Source organism: Cricetulus griseus, chromosome 2 (genome assembly GCF_003668045.3).
Source record: "Cricetulus griseus strain 17A/GY chromosome 2, alternate assembly CriGri-PICRH-1.0, whole genome shotgun sequence".
NCBI lineage: Eukaryota > Metazoa > Chordata > Mammalia > Rodentia > Cricetidae > Cricetulus > Cricetulus griseus.
Genome location: NC_048595.1, coordinates 64,896,188 through 64,914,079, shown reverse-complemented (window position 1 = coordinate 64,914,079; position 17,892 = coordinate 64,896,188). Strand labels below are relative to the sequence as shown.

Sequence of the window (17,892 nt, the reverse complement as noted above, 5' to 3'; positions counted from 1 at the left end):
GCAGATTTCTCTGTTGAGAGACATTTTCTCAATATTTTTTAGTAAATGCCACATTAGAGAGCTGTTCCTTTGGAAAACATTTTGACTTTTCAGAATGATGAAGATTTGATTAAGAATGCATCAAATCCTTGAGTGGCACAAGCGCTAAAGGAAAGCACCCATTTGCTTTAGAGTATTTGCACAGGCACTTAAACACGGCAGCTTAGTCACAACAGCTGGAAGTATTCTCAGGATTCCTGTTTGTAAAGTTCGGTGAAGAGTTACAGGGCAAACCTTCACCCCACCCAAGTCAGAGTTCTCCAACTCTCTAGAGTTCTCCAACACAGGAAGCCATGCACTGGATGGCCCGTTCTGTTTCTCTAGCATCGGAAGAGCGGACATTTCCAGAGAAATAGATTGCTCTCAGCTAAAGGGAAAGGATGGAGCAGGGGACCTCTAAAAGAGGCAGGGCTTACATTATGAAAGTATATAAACATTTACAGGACCTGTGGATGTGGGGAAGTTTTAATTCTCTAAAGGAAGGCTTCATGATAGGAAATTATTTCTGGCTTAATAAATTCCAAAATCAGGAGCAGCCAAGCATGTGGCTTTTAAAAATTGTATAAAATATGCTTATATTATTTTTCAATGTATAAACAATCCCTAAAATCCCAAGACCATTTGGAGCTGCCGCACTCCCACCGACCCCCCAAGTCATTAGTAGCTATCAAAACAGCATGGAAACTCTTCTAGACAAACAGGCATTTATCTTATGCAGTGGACTCTCCAAGAGATGAATTTGAATTTCTGAGTCTCCCCTGGTGTGATACATTCTAGTTCCTCTCAACCCAAACAGAGTGCTGGTGAGGGCGGGGTGGTGGTGGTGGTGACTGCTGCAAACCTAACTTACAACAAACGGCTACAGATAATAAAAAGGACATACGGCAAGAATGATGGACTTTCAAACAAGTCCTTTAAAGCACGAGGGCAAGAAGAACATTAACCCTTTCACTGTAGAACTGAGGGCAGAAGAACCTGCAGCAGAAGCCTGAGGATAAACACCAGATTTAGAGCAGCGATAATGTAGTCAGCCTAGAAAACCAACTCATCTATGTTAGCAAGCTAAATAACCCAAAAAGGAGGCTGACGATAGTATCTGAGCTGCTACATTCAAATTTAAGGTTTGTGTAACAGCCCCAATTGTATCCCTCCAGAGCTTCTATTTTGAGGTCTTCCTAACCTAACTGCCAGGATCTCAGAATGGGACCCTATTTGTAAATGGGGTAATGGTGTGAGTGGTGCATTAGCACAAGGTCATTGTGGTGCAGGGTAGCTGTTAAGCTCACTTGTGTCCTTATGACAAGGAAAGATTTATCCACAGGGAGAGCATCATGTGAAGGCTAAGACAAGGACCAGGATGGTAGAGAAGGAGCCAGGACCAGCAAACCACAAAAAGCACAAAAGAAAGGAACAGGCTAGATTCTCCCTCACAGACTCACACATCGGTCTTGGACTGAACAGCCTCTGAAACTGCAAGGCAATAGCTGTGCTTAAAACTATCCAGTTGCATGGGATTTCCTTATGGGAAAACAATATAATCTTCTCGTGCTTTGCTTCTTGTTGTGAACAGCACAAAGACATTCCTAACATTAAGACCATCAATTTGGGGACAATGACATCTGGTCATTTTCATGTCTAATAAGCTTATACTTGGTAGATAGTCGTCATGGAGCCAAACACCTCTGCAGCAGAGCACAAACCCAACGAGCCCTGGCTCTTTCTTTAATGCTTTTCCATTTGTTCGTAGATAGTGACCCAGGTCCATTACACACCACCGGGAACAAGGGAGAGCCATGCAGAACAAGGAAACAGATGAGCCCATCCACAGGAGAGCCTGGAAGGGCAGTGCCCAGTCTCCTGGCTTTAAGGCGGATTCTCCAGGGACGAGGTGCTTTTGTATTAGTGCTTCAGTCTTCCTCTTTCTCTTCCTTCTCCTCCTCCTCTTCCCCTAGGAAGTCGTCCAGCATTGTCTTTACCCAGAACCATGGCTTACACTTTGGGTTCCAAAGTACTGTTGGCAAACATTTTTATGCCTGTGTGTTGCGCACAATGCCAGAACATCTTCAGGAGAAGAAACCACACTTTCATACTTTATATTTTGTAACTAGCAAAATTTTCCACAGATTTCAATCAAAGTACTATTCAATTAAATAATATAATTTGCCCTGAAAACACCTTACATTAACTTATTTCAAAAGAGATCATTTAGATAATTAGGAATCTATACAATCACAACATTTGAAAAAATTCTACTAAAATATATGGTTATTAAATTACCATTGTATTACAATAATATTTAAATTACCTTATTTTTCTGGATTGTTTTGGATAGTTCCTTTGATTTTTTTGTTTATTATTTGCTATGACCTTTTTTCTATTTAAATAAATATTCACTTGTAATAAAAAATATAAAAGGGCTGAACTTCAGGCCAAACTTGTCTGTTGTACAGCTCCCTGATTTTCCTCCACTTTCAGCCACTTGGCTGAAATTGCATAATATCCTGTCGTCCCAACAGTCACCAGACTGCTTATAGAACATGGAACAAACTGTAAACACAAAACATACCTGGGTCAAACTGGATCAGTTTGGATGGCATAACAGTAAAATCTTTTCCGACTACAGCTGATACTTGGTTGACCTTAGTGGGAAGAAAAAGTCATTTAAAAAATAACAGTAAATTTTCTACACTAGAGAAACATTTACTCTCCTGCCATACCAGACAAAATTCATAGTCTCAGATCTGTTTTTAATGTTAGGCAAGATTTTATAATGATAATAAACCATTTTGGGTCCAGGCTATATGATACGCTTCTTTTATTTTATTTTTTAAGTTAACTGGTTGCTTCTCCTTTTAAAAGTATCCAGTTATTGGAAAAAGTAGAATAAAGTTTAAAATCTTATTGTTCTCTTTGTTGTGAGCACCATTTTATTCCATTACCTCTCTTGGTTTTAAAATGGAGAAAGAACAGGGTGGGGTGAAGTGGGCAGCCCTGAGAACCTGTGTACTGTTAGCCAGCTCTGAGGGATTCTGAAAGCTCAATGGCACTGAAAGCCCTTAGGCCAGATTAACAAACAAGTCCTGAGCATTGTTTTCCTGCTGGGATGAAACCATTGCTCTGTGCCAACATGACTGAGAACTTTGTGGGACCTGGTAAGCAGCTATGTGAAGGCACTCCACACCCAGGACCCATAGCCTTACAGGGCTTGTCATGGAAGCTGTAAAGAGGGAAAACTACTCTGGCCTAAAGCTTCACTGGGTCTGTGATCCAGGACTAAAATCTAAAGAGGCAAATTTAGGGTTCTGAAGTGATGGTCTTAGACCCCCAAGGCAAGCCTACATGTCTGTTAAAAAAAATGTCTTTGGTGAGTTTGGAAAAGGCCATCAACTGAGACCATAGGTGAACATCATGGTCAGCTCTTTTTTTTTAAAGTTTTTTTTTTAATTTTATTCATTTATTATGTATACAACATTCTGTTTCCATGTATATCTGCACACCAGAAGAGGACACCAGATCTCATAACGGATGGTTGTAAGCCACCATGTGGTTGCTGGGAATTGAACTCAGGACCTCTGGAAGAGCAGTCGGTGCTCTTAACCTCTAAGCCATCTCTCCAGCCCCATGGTCAGCTCTTAACTTTGCACATTTTAAGATGTTGAAGATGGTCAAGACAGTGAAAGGAACAGAGTACACATCTTGAAGCTCTGAAATGCCCATTCCTGTGGTCTCAGGCAATGTGTCTATTTCCAACCAAGATTCTAATAGGTTAACGGTTCTATCTAGAAACATCTTGCTGAAGAAGGGATTATTTCCTAGGCTTCCATTTGCTCTTTGTCTGTGATGCCAAGGCTCCCCCTGCACCAGCTTTTGCTGGGAAAAGGCAGCCCATTGTACACCTGCATTCACCATATGCTGGAGTTACATTTGTCTGCATGGTTCTTGCATATGCAATTGCCTAGTATTTACCACCACTGGGTTTACAGAATCCTAAGTCGGAAAAACATGTCTGAAGCAAGGTGTTTGGAAAGACAGGTTGGGTGAAGCAGAACAATTCAAAGAGGGCAAACAGCACAGGGCAAAGTATTTCTTCTCTCTTTTCTCAGCCAAGTAATCCATATGAGCTTATGTAAAATGGCAGGTTATTCACTATTTGGAGCTGTACCCAAAGCCTCAGGGACTGTACTTAACAAAGGCCTGCACACTTAGCTGTCAGATTCATACAACCCAGGTAGACTAAGGTCCCATGCAGGTCCTTTCACATGTCAAAGTGAGTGGTAACATAGACCTAAATGCTTCACTCACATATGCGATACTTTCCGAGAAGGACTAGGGATTTGTTAAAAAGCTACACCAGGCTAATTCTCTTCTTTCCCATGGCCCTTCCCTGGAGTTATGGGAAATGCAGCTTTCTACTTTGATGATAAAATACGAGCAGGACCAGGAGACAGAGACCTATATCCACTAAAAAGATACAGTGAGTCTGGGTGTGGTCAGGTTTAGGTCCTCAGGGACTAGAGGCACTTTTAACTCTTAAAACTGTGACTGTCAGAGACGCCCTCTCACCGCCCTCTCACCCAGAGGCTCATCCATCCCATAGACTGAGTAAAGTCTCTCTGGTTCTCCACTGAAGTGAATAAGCTGGCCCTGCAAGCCTTTCTGAGAGGACTTTCTCAGACTCCTTCAACTCTCCAAGCCACAGGTTGTGCTCCAACAAATCTGTTTAGAAGTGACAAAGTGAAGACTCTACACTTCAGGTGACTGTCCCAAAGTGCCCTTCTACTTCTGCATGGCATGGAACCCTCTCAAGACAGGTTTATATCTTCTGTTTTACCTTATCTATTGAGGCATGGACAGTGAACCTATTCCATTTCCAGAGGACAGCTAGTGACTGATACTTGCTTTAGTCACCTCATAGGAGCTGTACACACCTTTCAAGGTGGAGTTTAATACCTATCCACTAAGCTGGGTACATCTCTCTGTGAAATCAAACTTTGAAAGCTAAAGAATGTGTAGAAATACACGGATCTCAAAACCAAAAGCAGATCTTAAAAGCTGTCTAGGAATTCACTGAAGGGCTGGGGGACAAAGATGTTGGTCTCTCTGACATATAGTGATACCCCTGCAGTTTGGTTTCCTTGACCACTCTGAGTTTTTTCTAAGAAAATCATCAAAGAAACTAACTAACAACACTAAGTTCTACCTTGACAATTTACATTTTAGAGTTGTTACCTCTATGCCCACAAAGGCTGAGTCCATGGAATATCCCCTTCTGGTAACTTCCAAGGGCAATAAGCCCACATTCTCACAGACCTCATATTCAGTCTGGAACCATTCAATATAAGACCACTTCAGCTCCAAGCTGTGCATGAAGAAAAGGAAAAAGGTGACCATAAGGAAACTATATGAATGCCCCTCAGCTGGATGGGTGACTGAGCACTGAGTTCCATCAAGGAAGCAAAGGAGTTTGGTTAACCCATGCCAGTGACAGAAATTGCTCACATTTGGAGTGTTTGTTCATGACTAACTTTTGCATTATCTTATTTGATCCTTATAATGACCTTGTGGGGGAACAGAAAAACTGTCAGGAATTCTATCAATGAAATAAGATTAAAAGATTTCCAAAAGTCTGCCAGTTGTTAGTGACCAGATAGAGTATGAGAAAGGAAGGAACCAGTAGGTATGAAGCTCCAGAGTCCATTCATTTTAGGGAGATCTCTGAGCTTGGGCTCACTTTAACGAAATGTTATCCTCAGGATATGCTTAGGACTTAAAGTGTCTGCATGCTTTGTACCTAACACCCACTCCTCTTTCTGTACATGTGAAAGAGATACAATAGTGTGCAGCTCGGGTGCAACCCTAGTTATCCCTCAGTGTCCACCAAAGGGTGGGTTCACAACCCACGGCTGGTGCTGAAATGTATAGACATTTAAGTCACACACAGCCTGCAATATCCCTCTTTATACCTTACTTCATCTCTAGATGACTTACAGTACAGTGTAAATAGCTGATTTACTATATTGTTTAGAGACTAATGACAAGAAAAAGGTTCTGTGCATGTTCAATATGACATAATTCTTCAATAAATAATTTTGAATTATGGTTGGTTATATCTGGAAAACCCCTAAGACATAAGAGGCCAACTACATACAGCTGAATGTGACTCATAAATACTTCTGATATACAACAAATAAATCTGACACTTGATGGAAATTGTCATATTCAATGGATATCATTGAAAGAAGTTAAAAATATATTAAAAAGACTAAGGTCAGGAAGTTTCAACATCTAGTTTATCCTCCTTCAGGGGTCACAGGTCACTGTCACATCATACAATATACATAAATACAGTGGGACTGGTTCTCACTTGCAGGCTAGGGGCGGAATGACACTGCACTGTAGACTTAACACAGGGGCTCAACGATAAGATATGTATGTTGTTCACATAATGTGTTTATCCAATAATTATGAAACATTGTTACTGCATCCTGGATTTCATAAAAAATGACTTAAAAAGCATCATTATACTAAAGAATATTGGTTCACTTACTGGTATTTGATGCAAAAGAACTTAAAGTCTAGCATGAAATAGATCAAGAAATAAAAGAAAAGTATGCTTAAAGAGTGATAAAATAATAGTCAATAAGGACAATTCAAATGCCAGTAGAAATGACAGGTTGCAAAGAATTCCTAAAACATCCAGGAAAGCAAGAAAGCAAAAAAGTGATTGAGCGAGAAGGCAGAAGAATCAATGGGAAACTGATACATGTGGGATGGTTTGAGCTGTCTGCTGAGAGTCAAGTTAGTCCCAAAGCTGAGTTCTGCAGATCCACCCATCGCGGATGCTAAGCTGGAATCAGTGCCACTGCACAGACCCACATGACTGCCAGAAATGCCCTTTCTCAGCAGCGTTAGCTTCTTTCATACACCTTGAAAATGACTCTGGGCCAGAAAATTCTCACATGCTCTTTATCACCTCAACTTACACAGTACTCTTTGACTATTATTCTGACCTCATTAGAGAGAAAAGATGGCACAATAGAAGTGTTCATCGGCAAAGCGTGGTTTCTTAACCAGGCACGCATGTTATTCTCTGAGGCATACTGCAGTTCTCAACACCCGGCATATCTGGAGACAGTGCTGACTGTCACAGGTGGCAGAAGGGTGGTCCAAGCATTTGGAGGGTGAAGCCTAGGGATGCTGATTACCAGCTGTGCACAGGACAGCTATGGCCTATGACAAAGAATTATGTTTCCCTACACACTGACAGTGTCAATGCTGAGAGAGCTTGTTTTATAATTTTAAAAAATCTATGCTTTTTGATATTTTATCTTGTAGCTATTTGGTTCATATATGTGAAGGAACAATAAACTGAAAGAAACACTTGGGGTTAGAACATTAGTTTGGGATCTGGGACATCAATCTAAGTTAATAAGAGTGCTTCAGTTTCTCCCTGCCTCGGTTTCCCCATTTCTCAAAGCATACTAAAGACAAGTCATACTTCAAAGGGGTTAAATGAACTTCCAGGAGTGCTCATTAACTATGGTGAGCTTCTCAGTTAAAAGGTTTCATAGAAGCTGAGATTATGATTAAGTCATTATTCCTACAGCTAGATCTTCACTTATAATCAGGTAGCGCATGACTTCAGAAAATTATGCTAAGAAGTATTTTTCTAAGCATTCTAAGGGTTGTCAGTTCAGAGATGGTGCTATTAAGCCTGATAACCTCAGACTCTGAACACCTGTGTTTCCCAGTTTTCATTTTCTCGTTAGTGGGGAGTGGTTAGCGAGAGGCAGCAGAGAGAGCAGAGAAAACAAGCTAGTGCTTTGGGAACGCGGTCAGTTCCCCTGTCTCTCTAGGCTTCAGATTTCATTATCTTACAACGAGAAGAACCACATTCATGTCGAATCATTAAAATTAAAACTAGTTAATGTGTACAAAGCACCTGCACACAGTGGGTGCTTAATAAGTGCCATTTTCTTTCCCTTCCTCTGTGCTTTCCTTAGCTCTAGACTGGGGATAAACGTGCAAACTCTGGGCTGTAGACAATGAGCAGGCGTTCGTGAGCAAATGGCTTCAACCTCTCCCCCTACAAGGTGTTTCATAAAAGCTGTTTAACTGTTTTAAAGTTTGCCTGATAGAAATTCCTTTCCCTTTACATTTCTTTTGACTTCTCTCTTTTGAGGCCAAGACTCCAACAGAACAGCTGGGTGCAGTTGCCAAAGAGGACAAGAACCAGTGCTTTGGAGGAGCCACTGAAGCAGGAGGGTCCATGGGGACCAACTTTTCTTTTGAAGTTAATTCTTTTTTTTGGCGGGGGGTGGGGGGGGCGGGGAGCACAATAAAGACATCCACATGGAACATGTACTAAGAAAATTACACTGGTGTTAAGTTGGCTTCGTTTTCTGGTCTACAAAGATGTTTTCAATGAGTGCTGTGGGCCCCGTGTGCCTTGCTTAGGTTCTGTACTTCATTTGGAGAGGCAACTTGAGCCAGAGAACAGAACAAGTTTGTGAGTGAGTCATGCCAAGGCCAGAGCCAATAAGAAACGGGCTTTCTGAGACCTGGTGGTCAGGGTTCACATTCAGCTGCCACTCTTCCACTGGTGTGGAGATAATTACTTCACCACTTTGAGTGTAATTTCCTTATTATCTTTGGAGGATTGTGTTTTAAGCACCTAACACACTGCCTAGAATTTAGGCACTTAGCCAAATCTAAATCTTGAGACAAACATCCGTGGATGTTAAGTGTTATTTAAGTAGCTTCTGCTTATGACAGTGCCTTCCAAATGTGGTCCATGACAAATGGTCAGCTGCACTGAGCTAGATGGAGGAGGAGAAGCGAGGAGAGGTGGCTCTGTAGCCTGTTAAGGTCAGATATGCTGCACAAGGAGCCATCTCTCACAGACTCGCAATAACATGATCAGCTTGATGAATTTTGATGTGATATTATTAAACACACTCACCAACTAGCCAGCTGCTGGTAACTTGATGCATCTCACTCAGACAAAATTTTCCTATGTTTGATGAAACAGACCATCTATTGATCCTTCAGGACTGATAATGCATGGAAAGTACAATAGCAAAACACTGCATTTAGCTTATTGTGAATAACCTTATGGACTGTTTGCTTTGTGAATGACCCTAAAATCAATGTCCAGTTAGAGATAGGCTTTAACCCACTAAATATTTCAGGAAACATCTTCAAACGGTGGAAGTAACATAAATACTCAGGGGAATTAACACTAGCAGTAAGGACTGAAAGATTCATTTGCTAAGATCTTAAACACAAGATTTTGCTACATGTTGGAACTCATTTGTTTAACTAAAGTAACTGAAGTATTTTCCCAGTGGAAAGATCAGAAAGCTGCTGTCAACAATCACTAACTGGTGGGACCAAAATGCAGACGTGGTCCACTTCATGTCCAAAGGATAACTATCTATACTATAATTGCTGGGGCATTAGATATGGAGGCCACACACTAATGTTGACAGTTATTCACATTTTCACAAAAACTCAGTTAAACTTTAAGGTCCTTGATGGGTAAATATTCCTTCTTCCTCGAAGCTTGGATGTGAAATGCCTACGGGGGAAGAAGAGCTTAGCCAGCATTAAGGAAGAGCAAGGGGGATAGAGCAGGGTGGAAGGCTACCTGGGCTAATGAGGACTGAACCCCAGCTCCCACACTAAGCAGCCTCTCACAGATCTGTGCCTGTTTCCTTGACTGCAAATTCTAGAGTATGATGGGACCCAACTATACATGGTTTTGGTGATTAAATGAATAACATCAAATAGAGCTAAAAATAATGAAATCCCAAATGCCTATGATTCATATTGTAAGTAGGCTCTTGCTGGTTGTTTTGTGAAGACAAATCACTGTTTAGAATTGTTTCTTTTTTAAAAACTCTCTCTCTCTCTCTCTCTCTCTCTCTCTCTCTCTCTCTCTCTCTCTCTCTCTCTCTCCCTCTCCCTCTCTCTGTGTGTGTGTGTGTGCGCGCGCGCGTGTGCAAAGGTACAAGAATGCTTTCGTCCAAGTCAGAAGACAACTCTTGAGAGTTAGATCCAAGTAATAAACTCAGGGGATCAGGCCTAACCACTGACCTCTTTGTTGGACCACCTTCCTTTGTTTGTTATCAGAAATATGTGTGGGTAGTTTCAGGGGAAAAAAAATCTACTTGGGCATAACTATCCCACTCAAATGCTGAGATAAATGCTGAGCAATTTCTACTTTCCCACCTACTCAAAAGAAAATAACATAAAGCATGTTGGAACCAAATCTGAGTTATTTTTGTATTAGCAGTCTGCAGGCATTTTTTTCTTCACGGGTTCTAGCCATTTCGAGGTGATAGGAACATCTCCAGCATGAGCCTGTGAGGAGTGATCCTTTCAGAAGCCGGCCTGCCAATCTAAAACAGCCTCGACAGAAGTGATAACTCTGCTAGCCACATGATGTAAACTCTGCTGTGACTTTTTAAAGCAACTTTCATGGTTACCTAAAAACAAAACATCTTCATGAAGCAATGCCCTTGATAATAAAAAAGAATAGAAATAGTGCATGTGCAAGGAAATCTAGTGTCATCACTGGGGGGACCTGCTGTCACCCACACCATACTGGCATGTGGGGGACCAAAGGTTTGCACTAGCTCAGGGGCAAGTCTGATCAATACTATGTGTTTGAAAATGAACAATTTTTAAAAAGACTATAATGCTGAGTGAAGTCAATTCATGAATATTTTTAGAACATAAGTTTAAAATTTTTTCTTGAAAATAGAGATATTTGTTCAAAAAAGCAAGTCATTACTATCTATTCTTTAGACTGCGACCCCCTCCCCGCCCCCCAGGTATTAGTCCCCTCAGGCAGAGGCAGTCTAATGGGTGAGGAGCATTTGTTTTACTTGATAGTCTGGGGATCTTAAGTGCAGGTACCTGGTCTTCCTAAGTCCTGGTGCTGTGAGCCTGGCATATGGCAGCCACCAGACCAAAGTCTCTTGGGTTAGTTTATAGACCTGGGTGAAGGAGTGCCCTTGAACAGGCGATGGAGGCAGGGTGGGAGCAGATTTCAGCTTCAGGATGCCAGTTTTTGCTAACAACGACTATAGCAACCTCTGCTGGCGAATGGTGAAACTACAGTACAGGTTGGAGGAAGAAAAGCAGTGGTACTGAGGACATTTCCTCATCATGTTTCTCTTCCTCACTCATCCACACTTCATCATAGAGGGAGCACAGTGAGGATGTGCTCATTTGTGCTATTTTATATGCCTCGGATATGGTGAATGCAAGATTTAGGAGAAATGAGTAACTTTTCTCTGAAGTGTCTGGGGAAGGCAGTGAGTAAAGAAAACCAATGCAGCACAAGAAACGGACGGCTGGGCCTTCACTGTGACCATCTGCCAGCCAGTAAATTATTTAAGGTCTATACACGAGCAGCATCTGGAAAGGAGGTGCAGACACAGAAATCACTCTGCTCTGCTAATCTCGTTAATATTGCGGATTTGTTCTTGTGAGGCTGAGTATTTGACATCACATATATTTACGTTTCTAAACCACTCAATATCCCCTCAAATCTACTTTTTGTTTATACTGTCTTCATCTTGCCTAGAGGGCTTGTTAACTTGCAGAGGCACTGGCATATTTTCTTTCTTTCTTTTTAGTAAGAGAATATATTTGGCTGCTCCTTCCTACTTCATCCCACCCCCACCCACCCCATAGTTCAGGAGCCCGTGGTGACTAACACGGTCCTAGAGTGACCTCTGGCTGCCGCATGAACACAAGGGCTTTGAGCTCAGTCCTGAAAGCCCTCCAGCAGCAACTTCCCAGTGTGTGAAAGGCAGGATATAAAAGACACTGTTCACTTAACCTTTAATGTCTTTATAATGTGGAAAGCCACTGGCTTTTCCATCATCTAGAAATAATGCAACAGAGATGCTTTCTCCAGAAAAAAATTGTATGAGCATATGAAATAGTCAATTTACTGTTATGTCTGATTTGGAAAAAAATGTTTTACTTTCTTAATGGGATACATTCTAAACATGACATGTAGAACCAGTGAATAATTGACATTACCTTTGAGGAGTAGCTGTGTTCCCTGTGGGGTCCATGACCTGAAATTCCAGGATATCTGAATTCACTTGCAAAGATGGGTTTATGATGTAAAGAATGGTCTTACTGCCTAAGTCCTTCTGGCTAAACCGCTCATGGATAAATTCACCTAGGAGCAAAAAAAAAATCTAAATGAATCTCACCGGTAATTGAATCAAACATCACTTAAGAATTGATAAAACGTCACAGCTGTTTTGTTTTGAAACTGAAACACAGTTTTAAGGAACAGTACAGGACTGGAGATGTAGCTCAGTTGGTAGAACGCTTGCCTGGCATGCATGGAACACACCTAAAACTCCCTCATGGTGACACAGGGAAAGGGAGAATGATTCCAAGTTCAAGGTCATCCTCAGCCTCATAGCAAGATCCGGGCCAGCCTGGGCTACTTAAGACATTGTTTCAAACAAAACAGCATAACTCTGTTTTTAAAGGAAATTAGCATTATTGCAACTATGTTAAAATTCAAATTCAATGAACTCAAATTCATCTTTAAATTTGCTTTCCTTCTGAGATATTTGCCTTATAGTACTAAACTAGAGAAAGAAAATAGGAAATGAATAAAACCTGTCACCTCTGTGCTATCCCATTTAATGAGGTATGTGATCATTGCCTTACTGAAGCAAAGATAACATGCAATCTAGCAAAACCATTATGAGAAAAACACAGATTATTGTTATTTTTTTAAGGAGCTGATATCACTTAGGTTTCATAGTAGAAGAAAGAAATCAGTCTCCAATATCAGTCTGACCCTGGCACTGTGCTCTGGATAGAAAGCTACCTGAAAAACAAAAAATAAACATCAACAAAATGGTAAACAGTTGAGCTTCTGTGGGCCAGGATTTGTTTTTGTTGTTGTTGTTGTTGTGGTGGTGGTGGTGGTGGTGGTGGTGGTGGTGGTGGTGTGTGTGTGTGTGTGTGTGTGTGTGTGTGTGTGTGTGTGTGTGTGTGTGTGTGTGCGCGCGCGAGCGTGGTTTTGTTTATTTACAACTTCAATACAGAGTTCTGGAACATTAGCCTTCCCAATGCTATCAACTGAGTCCAAGGGAGAAGAACCCCTTACTCTTCCTTCCTTCCTTCCTTCCTTCCTTCCTTCCTTCCTTTATTTTTAATTTAAATTAGAAACAAGCTTGTTTTTCATGTCAATCCCAGTTCCCTTTCCCTCCCCTCCTCCCTACTGACCCCCATCCCATCCCCTTTCTGCTCCCCAGGGAAGGTGAGGCCTTCCATGTGGGATCTTCAAAGTCTGTCATATCATTTGAAGCAGGACCTAGACCCTCCCCCATGTGTGTAGGCTGAGAGAGTATCCCTCTATGTGGAATGGGCTCCCAAAGTCTATTTGCATGCTAGGGATAAATACTGATCCACTACCAGAGGCCCATAGATTGTCCAAGGCGCCTAACTGACATCCACGTTCTGGGGGTCTGGTTCCATCCTATGCTGGTTTCCCAACTATTAGTCTGGGGTCCATGATCTCCCCATTGTTCAGGTCAGCTGTTTCTGTGGGTTTCTCCAGCCTGGGATTTGTTTTTTCTTATGAAGATGAATGTAGGAGTTGCTTCAAATCCCCATTAGCAACAATATTGATTTAGAAACTGAGTCTATCAGCAAGTCCCGGGGAACACTCACCAAATGGGCCTGCACTTAATTGAGTTACTCTCTAGCCCTGCTGGCAGCCAATAGTTTAAAAAGAGGAATTACAAGGATTAAGATGGAGGATACCTGAGGTTGTGTTCTCCAGACGTCCATGCAATGGGCCTCGTAAAATCTTAAAGATGATCTGGTCATCCTCTGTGTCCGGGTCTGAAGCCTTCAGCACATGGGAAGTGATGTAAATCCCGTAACAGCCATTTTTCAAGAGCCCCACTTGAGAAGGGGAATGCAGGCGTGTGATCCGGGGTGCCTCTTTGTCCAGCTGGTCCACCTGAATCATAGGGTGATATTGCTCAAGGACTTCTCTCCCTATGCTATGCAGGGCTCTCACAGTTCAACAATGGCAAACTCCTCAATTTACAGATTACCTGGAGTCCTCAGCTGTTGGTTTCTGCTAAATCCTGTCTTGTTCCCCCTGTCCTAACAAATAGAGTCTGGGGTAGAGGCTTAGTTTCCACCATAAACCTTCACCCAGCTTTATGTTTTGTCTGGTGTCTGACTCTCCATACAATACTAGTTTTATGAAGGCAAATACTGTATCTTCCACCCTGATGCCCATTCTTGCACTCGGCAGCATGTCTAAACCGTAACAGAAGCACATGAAATGTGCTAAAACAGACCCACAAATTACATAGCAAATTCAGTGTTAGTATCACAGAAAGATTTGCTGTGTTTAATGAACTACATAAACAGAATCATAATTATTTACAAATGCCATAGACCTTTTATTTGCTTTTTCTGTTATTGTTTGCTTGTTTTATTGATTTTGGGTTTTTCAAGAGAGGGTTTCTGGGGCCTAGAGAGACAGCTCAGCACTGACTGCTCTTCTAGAGGTCCTGAGTTCAATTCCCAGCAACCACATGGTGGCTCACAATCATCTATAATGAGATCTGGTGCCCTCTCTTCCAGCCTGCAGGCATTATATGTAGGCAGAACACTGTATACATAATAAATTTTTAAAACTCTTAAAAAATATTTTTAAAAAAGACAGGGTTTCTCTGTATAGCCTTGGCTGTCCTGGAATTCACTAGTTTTTCTCTTCCTTCCTTTCTCTCATTTTGATTTTATTTTGTTTTGCAAGTGCCTTTGTTCAAATGACAAAAGTGTTGAGTAGAAAAATGGAAATAATCTATGACAAAAATCACAAAAGTGATTAACTTTAGACTGTGGATTGTTTTACTGAAGCTGAAGACCACATGACTCAATGGGTAGACTAGATTTTTTGAGGGTGGTGGATGGACAGGTAAGGCTGTGGTAGAGACAGAATCCCTGGGGCAAGCTGGCTAGTCAGATTAGTTGGATTAGCAAACTCATGTTCAAAAAGAGAGACCCTGCCTTCGTAAAATAGAGTTATCAAAAAGACACCCAAAATTAGCCTCTAGCTACTGGATGGACATGCATGCACACAGAAGTACACAAACATGCCTCCACATTTACAAATACGCATGCATACACATCACACATATATACATGCAAAAAGGCAGGTTTATGTTTTCTGGATTTCTACTGATTATAAGAAATATCTTCATCAATGCGGATCTGAAAATTGTGTGCTGGGACTTTCAGCACTTTGGGGCTTAGCAGGAGGTGAGGTGAGAATGTCCTGATGATCTCCTAGGGAGAGAATCTCTATGGCCATGGTAGTGTGGAAGAGGAAAAATGAAAATATACAAAGCTATATTAGGATCCTCTGGAATATGAGACAGCTGAATGTTGTTATTTTTATTTTTGATGTTACGTTTTTCTTATAAACCCAAATGGTACAAAAGTAATAACTGTCTGTTATGGTCAATGGTTTTAAAAAAATGTATTATTATATAAACACTAGTCACTTTGGTCCCCTGTTGTGCCTGTGGCTATACCTGTATTCTCAGATGTATTAAAGCAGTTTGCTTTTATCAAAGTAGGTCTTTGACTTGATATACCAAAAGGTTTTAAAATGATACAGGGGAAGACATTTTATTTTTCAGGAAGGCTCTGTCTATCTTATGATAACTGGAGTTGGATTTAGTGAAAATTCTCCCAGACATGTTAGTTTCATGGAAAGCAATGATAAGTCCTTTGATCTCCACACAGGCTTATCCCTTCCACAGGCCTTTGTGATTTCCCACAGAATGGAGGTCATGTGTGCCTGTTGCAACCAGTCAAGTACATCCTTTCATTTATTTATTTATTTATTTATTTATTTATTTATTTATTTATTTATCTATCTTTTTACATCCAGGAACTTTGCCCTCGGTTACTCATATAACCCCACGGAACCCATTGATCCATGCTTGAATCACATATATGGGCCAGTGTTTATATGTGGCAGTCAATAAATACTGTATTGTCTTGACAAAAACAGCTCTTGGAAGCAGGACACTGAGGGTGTCTTCGCTCCTACATTGCTGGCAGGGCCAGCTGCTTCATAAAAAGCTGCTTGACCCCTTTATTCTAATGGTCAAGGAAATCTGGGGACAAAAATCTTAGGCTTTTCCTGTGTTTAACAGAATGTTTGTTTTTGCAATGGATAGCTTGCATTTGTGATGAAAACAAAGCTTTACCACACCCAGCAGACTGCTTCCACAACTTCAAGGAGTGAAGAGACTCTTAGAATATTTTTGTTCTTAGAGGAGCACTGTGATGGAGAGATTTGTTTCAGTTCTAGCACATTCTCTCTACTCCACACTCATTTCCATCTCTGAAGTACAGGAAGCAGTTGGGTCTGCACATTCGAATTTGTAGCTCTTAGAAACTTTCAGAAAATTATTTTTCAGTAGACACCGCAGTGACTGTGTATCACTGACATGGACACCATCTCCCTGGGTATCCACAACTCATTATATTCCCTCAGCCTTCATAGTACCAAAGATTCACTCACATCCAGAGACCCTGAAGGTTAATCTGAGCCAAGTGTCCTAGGCCATAGACCTAGGTGGTCTAGAGATGAGTGTTTCAGCCAATGTTTAACTCCACAGACTTAGTAATGTAGACTGTGTAAGCCTTACCCAGACCATTGCCAGCCTGAAGGGAAAAGACTGGGGTTCCACTAAAGAAATGAGAGCTTTGTCTCTCCATTCCTTTCAGATTCAAGGCTACAGCATCACCTTTGTTACTCCACTGGTTTGCTTGCACAATGAATCTTGAGCATGCCAGGGCCTATGACAGCATGAGGCAATTCCTAAACCAATTTTTCCTATGTGCCTCTCTGTCTTTCATACGCACACACTTTCTATCACATTCTACACTCTGTATGGTCTATGGATACTGTGCACAACACACAGAGACATACTTTTCTCTGGGGAATCCTAACAAAGGCTAAAGAGCAAGGAGAAAATATGATTATCTCACTAGTCAGAATATCCTGAAGCAGAGACAAAATCGCATCTTTGTTGCTGTTGGTTAAAGTGTGTGGAACAGGGTGAACTCCATCCAAGAAGAGTAGATTTAAGAGTTCTGAGAGCCAGAACATACTTGATGTGTTTTGACTAGAAGATGAAAAACACTCTGCCCTCCAAGAATCATTGAGAGTCAACAAATGTGGCGGTATGGAACCTCAGGAAGGACACAGAATTTGGAATCAAACAGACTTGATGTCTTTGATCAAATTATTTAACTTCTGATATTCCGTTTCTTCATGTATAAATGTAGACAATAAAGCTTACCGCATAAAATGTTTATGAGAATCAACTGAGATTTATGCCAAGTAGGTCTGCTCTTTAGATACCAAATTTAAAAAGTCTTTGGCTGTGAAACATGTAAGAGCTAGAGGATGGGGAGGAGATACTCTATAAAAAAGACATCTAGACATGACAGGGCCACAGCACTCAAAAACACAGGGCAGCTGGTTATCTGCACAAGATTGTGCCCATGTACATTTCATCAGGGTGTGGGAGGGAGCACAAGGCACCACCACTGCTCCCTGAGGGCCCATTGGCAGTTAATGGTTGCTGGGGGAGAGACAGCGAGAGCATTGTTTTCTTCAGTGGTGTAGCTGTTAGTAAGTTCCCCACGCTCCAAGAAATAACCTCCTACCCATGCTCACACAAGCAACACTAAATAAACTCAGTGGGTCACACACACAAAGAAGATATGAAAGTGTTGGGGGGTTGTTGGGGAATAGTT

At 41.3% G+C, this 17,892-nt stretch overlaps 1 protein-coding gene across 2 annotated transcripts in view; it reads right to left on the bottom strand.

Annotated features, from left to right (window-relative positions):
• Positions 1 to 17,892, bottom strand: part of Frem1 (FRAS1 related extracellular matrix 1) — a 61,077-nt gene that overhangs the window by 16,819 nt on the left and 26,366 nt on the right. For both annotated transcript variants that reach the window (XM_035439826.1, XM_035439827.1), the window contains 4 exons: positions 13,855 to 14,056; positions 12,100 to 12,244; positions 5,269 to 5,398; positions 2,606 to 2,678 (listed from right to left, as the gene is read on the bottom strand). In XM_035439826.1, the coding sequence (XP_035295717.1) occupies positions 2,606 to 2,678; positions 5,269 to 5,398; positions 12,100 to 12,244; positions 13,855 to 14,056 (550 nt within the window). The remainder of the gene's footprint in view (positions 1 to 2,605; positions 2,679 to 5,268; positions 5,399 to 12,099; positions 12,245 to 13,854; positions 14,057 to 17,892) is intronic.